The 12,098-nt window shown below is 40.5% G+C and overlaps 2 protein-coding genes across 3 annotated transcripts in view; both read right to left on the minus strand.

The window, feature by feature from the left end:
* The window catches only part of vgll4b (vestigial-like family member 4b), a 34,690-nt gene extending 31,493 nt beyond the window's left edge, over window positions 1-3,197 (minus strand). Inside the window, exons 1-2 of one of the 2 annotated variants that reach the window (XM_062544748.1) lie at window positions 2,984-3,197; window positions 1,881-1,957 (exon numbers count right to left, since the gene is read on the minus strand). In XM_062544748.1, the coding sequence (XP_062400732.1) occupies window positions 1,881-1,944 (64 nt within the window). In that variant the 5' untranslated portion in view covers window positions 1,945-1,957; window positions 2,984-3,197. Of the gene's footprint in view, window positions 1-1,880; window positions 1,958-2,980 lie in introns of both variants that reach the window. The other variant, XM_062544747.1, reaches the window with a different exon arrangement.
* Window positions 3,198-4,231: 1,034 nt separating this feature from the next.
* Window positions 4,232-10,072, minus strand: tamm41 (TAM41 mitochondrial translocator assembly and maintenance homolog). The gene is made up of 8 exons (XM_062544749.1): window positions 9,601-10,072; window positions 9,112-9,294; window positions 8,926-9,018; window positions 8,314-8,464; window positions 7,895-8,040; window positions 5,656-5,821; window positions 5,122-5,184; window positions 4,232-5,025 (listed from the first exon to the last, which is right to left on the minus strand). Exons 1-8 carry the CDS (start codon window positions 9,736-9,738, stop codon window positions 4,949-4,951), a joined length of 1,017 nt encoding a protein of 338 aa, XP_062400733.1. The 5' UTR covers window positions 9,739-10,072; the 3' UTR covers window positions 4,232-4,948.
* Window positions 10,073-12,098: the final 2,026 nt, after the last annotated feature.

Below are 12,098 nucleotides of genomic sequence, written 5' to 3' on the forward strand. Positions count from 1 at the left end.
CCAGAGCTGAATTCCTTCACTTTGGGCCTCAATAGGAGGAAGCTCTACAAACACCACCTCCCTCATAGCACACTCTGAAAACAGGAGTGCTTCTCTTTTTTTAAGCCATTAAATTGGTTGGGGCTGTGTTCTCTCACTAATGATGCTAAGAGCTTTTTAATCCAATTGGGGCCATTTCATTTTGCTCCCGGGCAAGAGCTGCACCCACTCGGTTTTACAACCCAAGCCTGCACTCCACCTGACGGAGGTCTATGAGACAAAGCCAAGCCATTAAACACCACACCTCAAATACTTTAACAAGAACATTTTCAAACATGGGCAGAAGTTGCCAATGCATGCACTGCTTGAAGGAGTTTCCTTTACTTTCTTCTTTGCCCATGTGTAAAGTTCTGTTAAGAGGAGGTACAGCACTCTCCTGAGGCTCCTCAGGTACCAAAGCACTGTAGCTTCACCTCACCCTGCCTAAGTGTAGGCACTGCAGCATGCGCTCGGGAGAGCGAGGACTTCGTTTGCACAACTCTCCCTGCTGCTCCAGTTCCAGAAAGTGGAACAGTTCCAAAGGTTTGTCATAAATGCAAACAAGCAATGGGAGGAGCCTGTGCACTAGCACTATTGTGAAAACAGGTTGAGGACATTGTGCTGCAACAAAGACGCATGCACGGCCACAACGGAATGACATCACCACCCTGCAAAACAAAACACAGCAGGGGGTGGGCGTTGGGGGGGGGGGGCTGTGCTCTCAGTCCAACTTACAGACAATCACTCAAGCAGCCTACTAAAAGAGTCATTAAAGAACTGACAACATGAAGGTATCCTAGACATTTTAGTCCTTCAAAAGAACATCAACCTCAGTCCTGGTACTGTAGAAGAAAATGTTTGCTTTAATAGGCTACTGGTTGATTTCTGCTATAGAATCCCCGGGGCACAGAGCGGAGTATTCTCAACACTTTTCTACTGACTACAACAGGTTTAATGGAAAATAACCCATGCTCACTTCTGCCTTTAACGCATAACAAACCCCACATCAACAGACAAAAACCTGCAACTTGATAATTCAGCTACTCCAAAGCAAAAATAATTGGACACGAGTAACAATTAAAACGCCTGCTGAGGCCAGTAAAAGATGAAGAAAGCAACTCCTCCAGTCAGCAGTTCAATTCACATTAGGGTTTCTGGAGGTTGTAGCCATTCAACCCCCAAAAGACCTTGCACACCCAAATTTCAAGTAGGCTCAATGCCTGCTGAGCAGGATTTGCCTCCCTCCTTAATCTAGGAAGGAATTTTCTCTGGACAGAATTGAGGTGCGATTATATAGACGGAGTGGACGCGGTGGAATGAACGTCAGGCCTGCCAGAAACATACTGCACAGGGCACAGGGCACTCCAACAGGAGCCCAGCGCGCACGCCAGGTGCCTGGGACTGGAGGCCTTCCAGTGGGTTTTATCCTAACTTTGAATGGACTAAGCAGTTCAAGTCACAGAATGTGTAGTGAATGTACTGCTGCAGTTCACATCACATGTGTGTGTGAATGGGGGGGGGGGGGGTATGCATCAGACAACATGCATGTTTCAGGGTTTGGTGACTCTTCCTGAACTGTCACCATATGTTCAGTAAGACTTGTGGCAGTTGAGCTCTTTCGACAGAATCTAGGCCACTACTTCAGATATTGTATTCCAAATGTTAATTATAAAGTTCAGTCATTGCCGAGATAACACAAGCTTTGTCAGAAATTACAAGCAATTACAAAAATGCTGAATTGCTGTAAACTATGGCTATGATAAACTCAGGAACTGAAAATATGTTTCTTTCACATCTCAATAACAGCGAGGCAAAGTTATACAAATGCCCTGACTTAATAATCAAATAAACTTTAAACTTACGTTTCTCGTCATCTGCATGAACTAATGATGCTGCTCTTGACAATACATCCAAGGGTGTTTCCATTCTTGGCAAGACCCTGTTGGAAATAATTGGGAAACATCAATTAACAAAAACTATTAAAGAATTTCTGTCTTGCTTCCAGGTGCTGACCAGCTCAAGTTACAGGTTTGTTTGTTTATTTGATTGATTTCGTGACCAACTGAAACACTCGAAACAGAATGTTATATCCAAGCAAACATTGCCTAGATCAGCAAGACATTGTGTAGGCTACTGCTCAAATCAGTGGAGATTGTGTGGTGCTGCTACTGTAGATAGTTCACGTAACACCAAGTCAGAATACAGTCACGCCAGATATTTGTCCTTTAGCCTAAATGAAATGAATGGAAGTTAGGAAACGTGTGTATTTGAGCGCAATTTCACTGCCTCATGCTGCTTCCCACACTCAACATTCCAAGGATACCATTCCAGCATTTTTGCAAGAAATTACTTTTACGCGACACAGCTTTGCCAACGAAGAGACTTTCTACTCAATTAAACCCGATCCCATTTGTAAACCGAACAAAATAAGTCGACATGTTGCTCTAGAGGAAACAGTCGACGAGCATAAGCCTATCACCAGCTTTCAGCATTTATAATTTTACTCAATGTTGGTTTGCACAATAAAAGCTAGCTGTGTGCTCTCAAGAGGAAGTAGATCGTGGTCGAATGTTAACAAACGCGATAAAATCCTTCTGAAGTTGTGACAAGTTTTCCAGTATCCTAGCCTACAAATTCAGTTTGTATGGTTACATTCCTACATTCCAAACGTAAGCAAATACTTGTAACAAGTGTTTCCTCCATTAGGCTACTGGAGGGAAGTACATGGGAATTAGAATGGCTGCAGCGCTTTCATACAGCTTGTTACATTTTCGCGCGGTAGTCTGTATTTATACTAAATATAATTTTAAGTAAATCATTTTTTGATATAGGTTTCTTATAGAATCAATCAAGATACAAAGGCACATTATCGAAGTGCGTGGACCACTTTTATCCTGATAAATATCTATGCTAAGACAAGTTTTTGGTAGCCTGCTTAAAGGTTTTCGAATTAGTTACATACCACCTTGAAGCGCCACTTTGGATTCTTCTCGAGAGTGTTTACCGATGATGGAAGTATGAACCAAGCTTAAAAATGTAGGCTATCATGGGAGGAAAGGCAACCAGAGAAGCCCAATCAAAGAAAAGAAACAAAAACTACTCGAACTAACTTGGCCACACACACAGTAGGCTACTGAGCGGCCACACTGAGGAAGAATGTTTGGAATGATGGAATTCTCTTCCTAGCAGGTGGTGAAAGTGAAGATTTCTCATTGGTTCAGCTCAACAAAATGAGATCAGCATAAATTATGTTAATCATGTGAATTACATCATATCCTTGCAGGTAAAAATCAAGGAAGCTGTGGTCTGAGGCTGATCTATTAGTAGAAAAACTATGAGCAAGTGAGTTATTCATGTATTAGTACTGTGTCATAGCCTACTGCATGACTGAAAACGAGTTGTTCTGGCATTGTATGGTTTAATTGCCATCAAATCAAGATACAATTTTGATTAGCCTACTTCTCCATGTGTGCCTAAATAAATAAATAAATAGATAAATAAATACAACTGGTTTAAATTGTTGCAATAGTATTAGTAACTAAACTGAAAACTATTGGCTAGCCCTCCCATCATCCCAGAATGCACAATTTTCCTAAGGTTAATTTAGATTAGATTAGATTAGATTTTATTTTCATTGAGCAGAGTACAAGTGCAAAAGACAACAAAACGCAGTTTGCGTCTAACCAGAAATGCAAAAAAGTAGAAAAGAGCAATGCGATGGAAACAATATAGCCAGTATAAAACATTCAGTGTAGCCAATAGTACAGTTAAGAAAGTGGTATGGTTTACAGTAATATACATTTTAAATATAAATATGTGCAATGTATTAGCAGTATCCGTATAAGAGCAGAGATAAGGATATGCAGTATGAACGACATGTGCAAATACAGTAGGTGCAGTGTAGTAGCAGTGTTATGAGAGTAGTACAAATAATACAGATATATGTGGTGTATTTATGTTCATGTTTGTATTTGAAATATTACTCATACAAACTCAGATGACTCAGTCAAGTTGAATTAAGAGGCATTTCACCAGCTGCAGTGTCACACCCTGACAGGCCATCTCCTCCACAGCCACCTGTTCTGCCTGCCTCAGCTCCCGAGTCTTCAGTTGTAAACAAGAAAAACCTTACAAGAAACGGTCTACAATGTAAACATAATATATATTATTCAATTTGAAACCATGGACAATAAAACTGTGAACTAATATTTTTCATATTTTTATAGTTGAGTTTAAGAGCAAAACAATGTCAACTGTAATACAAACTGGATTTTCCACCTTGATATCTTGACAGAAACATTTGTTTATAAAGGAGAGGTTCAGATTTTTTTTTTTTTTTTAATTCAAAACAATCAGTGTTATCAGATGGAAAGATAAGATTTGCCTTTGTATATCTTAGACTTAGATAGACTTATCCATATGGTTAATTTACTCATTTAGCTTTTGAGGCCAAAAAAAAAAAAAAGATTAATTATTTTTTTCCCACAACACTGAAAAAATGTTCTTCAGAACTATCTGTGATGTTTCTCGAGGTTGCTTGTGCCTCTTATTCCCCAGAGTGAGACTAACGGCACTCTGGGCCCAGAGATGACCATATTTGATCTTTTCCTGTCTATGAAGATGACCCATCACACGCACCCAGAGAATGAGCCCTTGAGCCACTTTGGGCCTCACAAAATGATGCAATGCTACCAGGAAGCAAATAAGTGCCACGTTCCTTTAATCAGTTTCAATCAATGTATGCTCTGCCGTGCTTGTACACAGTACAAGACACATCTGCATCATGCCATCACAAAGAGTGTACGTTACAACCCAAATAGTGTGGTGCACTAGGTTCACAAGGGACAAACGGATCAGGTTCAGTGTAACTACAAGGTCATTCAGCACTGTGTCAGATCAGTAGACTGGAAAAGGACACATGTTACAAAGGTCAAGATGGTTTTCTCCTCCAACTTTTCCACATCTTCTTAAGCTTTTTAACACTGTATGATGTTGTCTTCAACATCCCTGTAAAAAGAAAATAGAAATGTGTCACAGACTGACTCACAAAAAGCTCTGCATGCATAAAGATTCTACAGTAAAAATCAAACCTGTTTAACTCACCCGCAGTGGCTATTCCTTTGCCACTCTGTGTCAAGCTTGAAATCTGCACTATTGATGCTATTGCTGTGTAAATAGAACATCTGATCAATGTAGGTATGTGGCAAGTAAATCAAGTTTCTGGTGCATAGACTGGTATTGTTTTCATTCTTTGCATGGGTGAGATTGTGACTAAAAACAGATCAGTAAATTCTGGTTTAGCAACCATTACATGTTGCAGCGATGACTAATGGATGGGTCAACTCAATGCTCAGAAAACATCCTGCAGTAAAATAACAGTGTGCTACTGACCACAAATAAAGTTGCTACAAGTGTAGCAGCTACAGTTTTTTCATAGGATTAATGACAGGACTGTAACATTTTGAAATTGCTCACTGTTAAATGTAATTATTGTATTGTTTTTTATTGTATGTCGTTTTAGACAAAGGCGTCTGCTAAATAGCATAACCATAACATTCTATAGATGTAAGCCAAATAACGCACACTGTGGCAAACACACCTGCAGCATGACGTGTCTACAGCACTACTGGGACCCACCTTGCTGTACTACTGCTCCACAGTCAGGGTCCTGCGCCACCTGTAACAGGATCTCCTCCACGTCACGGTTCTTTCCCGGAGGGTCCACCAGGCGTGTGATCTGCTGCTGGAGGGTCCGAGGAAGGGCCATCAGCTGGACAAACTGCCCCTCTGGACTCTTGTCCACCTGAAGGCAAAGTATAGGCCAGGCATTTTGTGAGTACACACATGGCAGTGAGTTCAATAGTGAATAGTGAATCTCTGCCACCGGTCAGTCAAACCTGTCTGAGTTAGACAAATGTACAATCTGTGTTTCAAGGAGAAAGCCATCTTACCCAAAATTATATAATAATATATAAAATAATAATATTATGTAATTCTCCACCACTACTATTAATTAAGCAACTATGGTGTTCTTTACAGCAGCAGCAGTACTTTTAATCAAATAGACAGTCCTGGCTGTGTAAATGGGGAAAGAAGTGGCTTGAACAAAGCTATACCCTACAGTATTCAACCCAATGAACATCAAGCATCAAGCATCAAGCAAAATGTAAACCGCAAAAATAAACCTGATCACAGCAAGCACCTTCCAAACAATCACACGTGTCTGGTCACTGAAAAGCCCAGGGTACGCTTTCCAAAAGGGAAACCAGGGGTGCGTTTCCCAAAACCATAGTTTCTAACTAAGTTAGCAACTTTGTTGGTTGCAATGCAATTTCCCATTGACAACCAACTAAGTTAGTAACAGGTTACTATCTGTATCCCCCCTCCCCCCATACACACACCTGTCTGTCCTGTTCTTCCTTTTGTCCTGTCTTATACGCTATATTGCCAAAAGCCCAGTGAAGGGAACTCTGAATGCTGAATGAACATTAACCAAGACATTTTGGACAATTCCATGCTCCCAACTTTGTGTGAACAGTTTGGGGATGGTCCCTCCTTGTTCCAACATGATTGTGCAGTGCACCAATGCACAAAGCAAGGTCCATAGACATGGATGACAGAGTTTGTTGTGGATGAACTTGACTGGCCTGCACAGAGTCCTGACATCAACACAGAACACCTTTGGGAGGAATTAGAGTGGAGACTGAGAGCCAGTCGACTCATCCAACATCAGAGTATGACCTTGCAAATGCACTTCTGGAGAAATGGTCAAAAAATCCTATAAACACACTCCTAAACCTTGTGGAAAGCCTTCCCTGAAGACTTTAAGCTATTATCGCTGCCCAGGGTGGACGATGTCATATTAAACCCCATAGATTAAGAATGGGATGTCATTTAAAGGGATAATCCGGAGTGAAATGCACTTTAGATCAATTTTTCGGACTATTGGGAGTACGTACGTTGAGTTGACACCAAAATCATGTCATTCGGATGTATTTTGAGAAAGTTCGAGCTCACCGTTTTTAGCCAAAACTCGTTAGCCTGGAAGTGACTCGGGCATGTCCTTTCGCCGCTACAAAACGCTATTTTTATACCTCTTTTACTGTTCCAAACAACACTACACTTGCGTGGTAGTGAGTAGAGGGTCCCTAAAGCCAAACCGAAGTATCCCCACGTCTTTATGTGGTCGGATAGAGAGTCCAGAATGAATTTAATCGAGTCAGTACCTTTCCGGAAATGGCGCTGCTGCAGCTAGCAACGCTGAAACAACACTTTATTAACATTTCCGGAAAGGTACGGACTCGATTAAATTCATTCTGGACTCTCTATCCGACCACATAAAGACGTGGGGATACTTCGGTTTGGCTTTAGGGATCCTCTACTCACTACCACGTAAGTGTAGTGTTGTTTGGAACAGTAGAAGAGGTATAAAAATAGCGTTTTGTAGCGGCGAAAGGACATGCCTCAGTCACTTCCAGGCTAACGAGTTTTGGCTAAAAACGGTGAGCTCGAACTTTCTCAAAATACATCCGAATGACATGATTTTGGTGTCAACTCAACGTATGTACTCCCAATAGTCCGAAAAAATGATCTAAAGTGCATTTCACTCCGGATTATCCCTTTAAGTTCATGTGCGAGCCAAGGCAGGTGACCCAATACTTTTGGCAATATAGTGTACGTCTTATGTCACTTTCCCTGCATGGAGAAATTGCCCCTCAGGGATAAATAAAGTTTTTTTTAATTCAATTTCTTGTCTGCCTCCTTCGTTTTATAGTCAGAGTGGATAGAATCTTCATGTGTTATGGTATGAGCGGAATGTATTAATTCCACATACCTTTTCACATGTGTGTGTATTAATGTGTGGCAAGAGTCTCACCTCTAGTTTGCCATGTAGAGGTTTGTACACCACTTGTGGACACTCCTGCAAGATGTTGGTGTATAAATCCCGGAATTGTGGCATGTTGTCCTTGACGATGTTGGACACTTTGGACTTATCTTCTCCAATAATCATTCTGAAATCCCCTTGAGGGGAGAAAGCACATCCAGTACCTTAGTAAAGGCATTACAAAGGAATTTCTGCCTTAAATAATCTGAAGAATATGATGTTTTCTTGCTAAATATTCTACATTCTCTCCTTGTGTTCTCCCATGGGCATTTAGCACTAAAATGTGTAAAATAATTTCATGAAAGTTCTCAAACCCGCATTATGTGCAGGTGCATCTAAATGTTAGGCACGCCAGTGCAACCTGTGAAGCATGTTAGTCGGAGCCCTGACAGAAGCTACCATCTACTCACCACAGTACGAGAGGCCAGCGATCTGCAAGAAGAGGTCCTCCTCAGTGAAGCTCTCTGGTAACATGAGGAATGAAGCAGTGACGGCACTCTTCAGGTTCCCCACCATGGCACCCCGCAGCTTCCCATTCTCCCCCTGCAGCAGGATGCGCACCTACAGACACCCACAACACAGATGGTAAAGGAGAGCCAACAGAAACACAAACATGGGCTCTGGGACTGTATCATTTCACAACGAGGACACAAATCTACGAAATACAAAAAAAAAAAAAAACACTCAATGTTAAATGTGCAGTCAGCAAAATGGCATTATGTCACATTTGTTTATGCTTGCGTTTATATTCAAATTTCTATATGCTATCTATATGCTATATGCTTATACGTACATTATATTTTACCCAAGGACCAAACAAAACATATATTCCATATGTTAGACAGACTGCCCCCACTGCCTGTTTCCTGTTTTCAGAGACTGGGTTTCTGGTTTCTGGTTTGAAATTGCATACGATTTCTGACCGCACCTTTGAACTAATCACTAATCACAATAACTTGCATTACCACAGTAATATTGATAATAAGATGAAAAGCAATTAGGGGACTTCAAGGAGAACTCACTGGCTTGTGTAATCTACCAGCAATGTACATGGTCTTCCAGTGTTGCAAATCGTCAATCAGGGTTTCAGTGCTGATGACACCATACTTTATTATCTGCAAAAAAACACGTGGAACTTGGTACCAGCACTTAAATAACAATAATTTTCAAAATCATCTTTGAAACAAGGAGTTTCTGTTTTATCATACCCTTCCATCTATGGGGACTAAGGTGTTGTAATACACTCCTGCTCCATGCTCATTCTGGATGGTGCTGATCTGTTTTGGACCAAGGAACTTCAGGAAAGAATAATGCTTTCGATTCTGCATCAAGTTCATAGTATGCCAGGTGACTGGGTCATCCACAGCAAACACGAAGTCCAGCATGTTTTTCTGAAACAAATAATGAAACAGTTTAATCAGTTTGCAGTAGGGTACGTTTATAAACTTAAATATATACATGTATAAATATACTGACAGGTTCAATTGAAATTCAAAGGTTTTCTTCGGCCTAAGTAACTTACATAAGTTAGGCAGAGGTGGTTTATTTAGTAGTCTGCATTATAACGCTACTTGTGTGTTGACACAGATATACAGAGGCATGTTCTAGGCAAAGGAAAGCCAGGGAAATACGATGACTGACTGAGCATGAACGTGTGTAGTGTACGTTAATAAGTGTGTAGACTTATTTTGACTTACCCCCATTTGACCTTGAGTAGTTCCCTGTTGTTTAAATACACCAGACCCATATGCAAATGCTAGACTTATATCCTGAGGAAACTGGGAGAGTATCCTTCGAAAGAACACTGCCGTGTTTTGCAAAGCTGGAACAGACATGTTTGGCACTAACACTAAACATGTGCCACGGGGTGTCGGAAAAGGTAAGTGTGTCCTACATCACAACCCTGGTGATTATAAAAACAAGAAGTGCCCTCAAAACTATTTACATGCGAGCTAACGTAAATGCACACGTTCATTGGCGAGTTACGACATAGCGAACAGTATGCATCGCCCGCTAGCAGCTAAAGCCGATGACTACGGCAATTACAGGAACTATACTCCTCGATAAACAAATATGTGTGAATTTTGTTCATAATAACACATTCCAGGTGTTAAAGGAACAAACCGCGTGGATGTCTTCTCATCAGAGCATCAGAGCCGCTAAGGTTAAATGTCAATGAAAGAAACAACAGTAGAAGAAATTTCATGAAAGACGCAGGAGAGTTCAAAATACTATCTGTTGCCACCTTGTGGCATGGAGTACAAATTGACAGGGAGTTGAGCCACCATTTGAAGTCTCTGAGAGTAAGCCTGATTGATTTAATGTGTATAAAGAAATAAATGAAAATGTTTTTAATAATAAATAGAATAAAATATATATGTCCCAGGAGGCTATGTAAAAGTAGGCTTTGTGCAACACTGAAAATGATGTGTTTTGCGTGTAATCCTAATTTGAAGGGTGTTATTTTTCAATCTACCATGAGCTCAGCTGTTTTTCGAAATTCAACGTTGGTCAAACATTTGCATGTCCCTTAAATCCTCTCGGTCATGTGTGCAGTGTTATGGCTAGATGTTAGTGCACTGTCTGTCAGACATATAGCCCTATAGATGTCAGAACAGAGCAACAGTCATGAAAGTGGGCACCTCTTATCAAGGGTATGGACACTCTACCCATAGGCTACTGATGGACGTCCATGCTACTCTACATGCATGACGTTATCCACCATCATTGAATTCTTTTATTGAACTATACATTTTGTAATTTCACAAAATCCTTAAGTATTAGCTTATTCCCAAATCCAAGTCAAAGTCCTCCTTTCTGTTCCAATAGAGTATCAGCGTATTGAAAATCCACCAAACCTCCTGATGCAACAGACCTATTTGGTTGTATAGCCTCTCCAACTCCCTGCGAGCTACTTTGGGATGATGACCCAAATGGCAAACACTCCAGATGAATGCACAAATGGAGTCAGGAAGGACAGGAGAGGGTGCAGGGAGTGAAATGAGATTGCGCCACAGTAAAGGAGGCCCATAAGGACCTCACTATCACTTTAATCCCATTCCACCCACCACTCTCTGAGAGTCTGGCCACTACTGGCAGCTTCTTTTAGAAAAAGAACGATTCTAACTATCAAGACAGCCATAGCCTACTCCAAATATTGACTTATTTATTTATTAATTTATCAATTTATCATAATGGAAAATAGTCTATAACGCAGAATACCATCATCAATGAGGAGAGGTGATAAAAAGTGAAATTCGGAGAATATCATTTCAAGAAAATGGGACCCTTGGCTTGGATGGGTTTGATATGGGTCTGTACCAATATTTTCAGACAGTAGGTGATGAGAATATTTGGCCAGGGGATATGAGGCTGTAAAATATGAGTGGACTTTCTGCAATAAACAGTAATGCCACAGGAGGGCGTGAGAGCTCTGTGTCGTCATGGCTCACACGGTTTACATTGTGCAGCCATCTGTGACTCCATATCTGGATCAAATATATCCAGAGCCATCACTCAGTGATCTAATAAATGGTACATTGTCTATTATTATTTAGCTAGCATAGCAACATTATGCTTGTGATGTGAAAGTGACCAGATTCACTTGCTTGCATGTAATTGCATTTACTGAATATAGAAACATTGATAAAAGTGCAAGATGGCTAAGATGTTGACAACTCTAAATGCCTTGTACGTTCTGTTTTGATACCTAAGCAATTTTGAAGTGATCCAAAATATTGAGTTATAAACCATCCAATTCTAAGCAATACATGACACATAATGTTTGTTTATTGAAAAATGCATTTTGATTAGTGAGCCATGACTTGCTATTACTAACACAGTTACCCTGCAATCCAAGAAAATATTGCAGTACAGACTGTGTCTATGTTTACACCTTATACCACTTTATATCCATGACCCATAACACAGTTGATGGATTGTGGGCTTCCATCATACAAAGTGCCCTTAGCTTAACCATATGGACATATATGTTCCTTATACATTTTTTTTTTTCGTTTTAATGAAGCCTTTGCAAAGTGTTCCATCCTGCCTTGTGATGCTCCATCTGTGTCTTAATAGCCTTTTCACATTTTCCTCTGATGTTCACAGAGCCCTTGCTCATTTAGTTTGAAGCAGACAGTGATTTTTTTTTATCTGCCATATGAGGGTGTGAAAGAAAACCGAAGGAGCAAAG

This window comes from Sardina pilchardus, chromosome 9 (genome assembly GCF_963854185.1).
Source record: "Sardina pilchardus chromosome 9, fSarPil1.1, whole genome shotgun sequence".
Lineage (NCBI taxonomy): Eukaryota > Metazoa > Chordata > Actinopteri > Clupeiformes > Clupeidae > Sardina > Sardina pilchardus.

Coding starts and splice junctions, on each gene's coding strand:
- tamm41 (XM_062544749.1), bottom strand. CDS start 9,738: ATGTCTGTTCCAGCTTTGCAAAACACGGCAGTGTTCTTTCGAAGGATA. Junction 9,019..9,111: donor TAGTCCCCATAGATGGAAGG/GTATGATAAAAC, acceptor GTTTTTTTGCAG/ATAATAAAGTATGGTGTCAT. Junction 5,185..5,655: donor TGGAGCAGTAGTACAGCAAG/GTGGGTCCCAGT, acceptor CTATTTACACAG/CAATAGCATCAATAGTGCAG.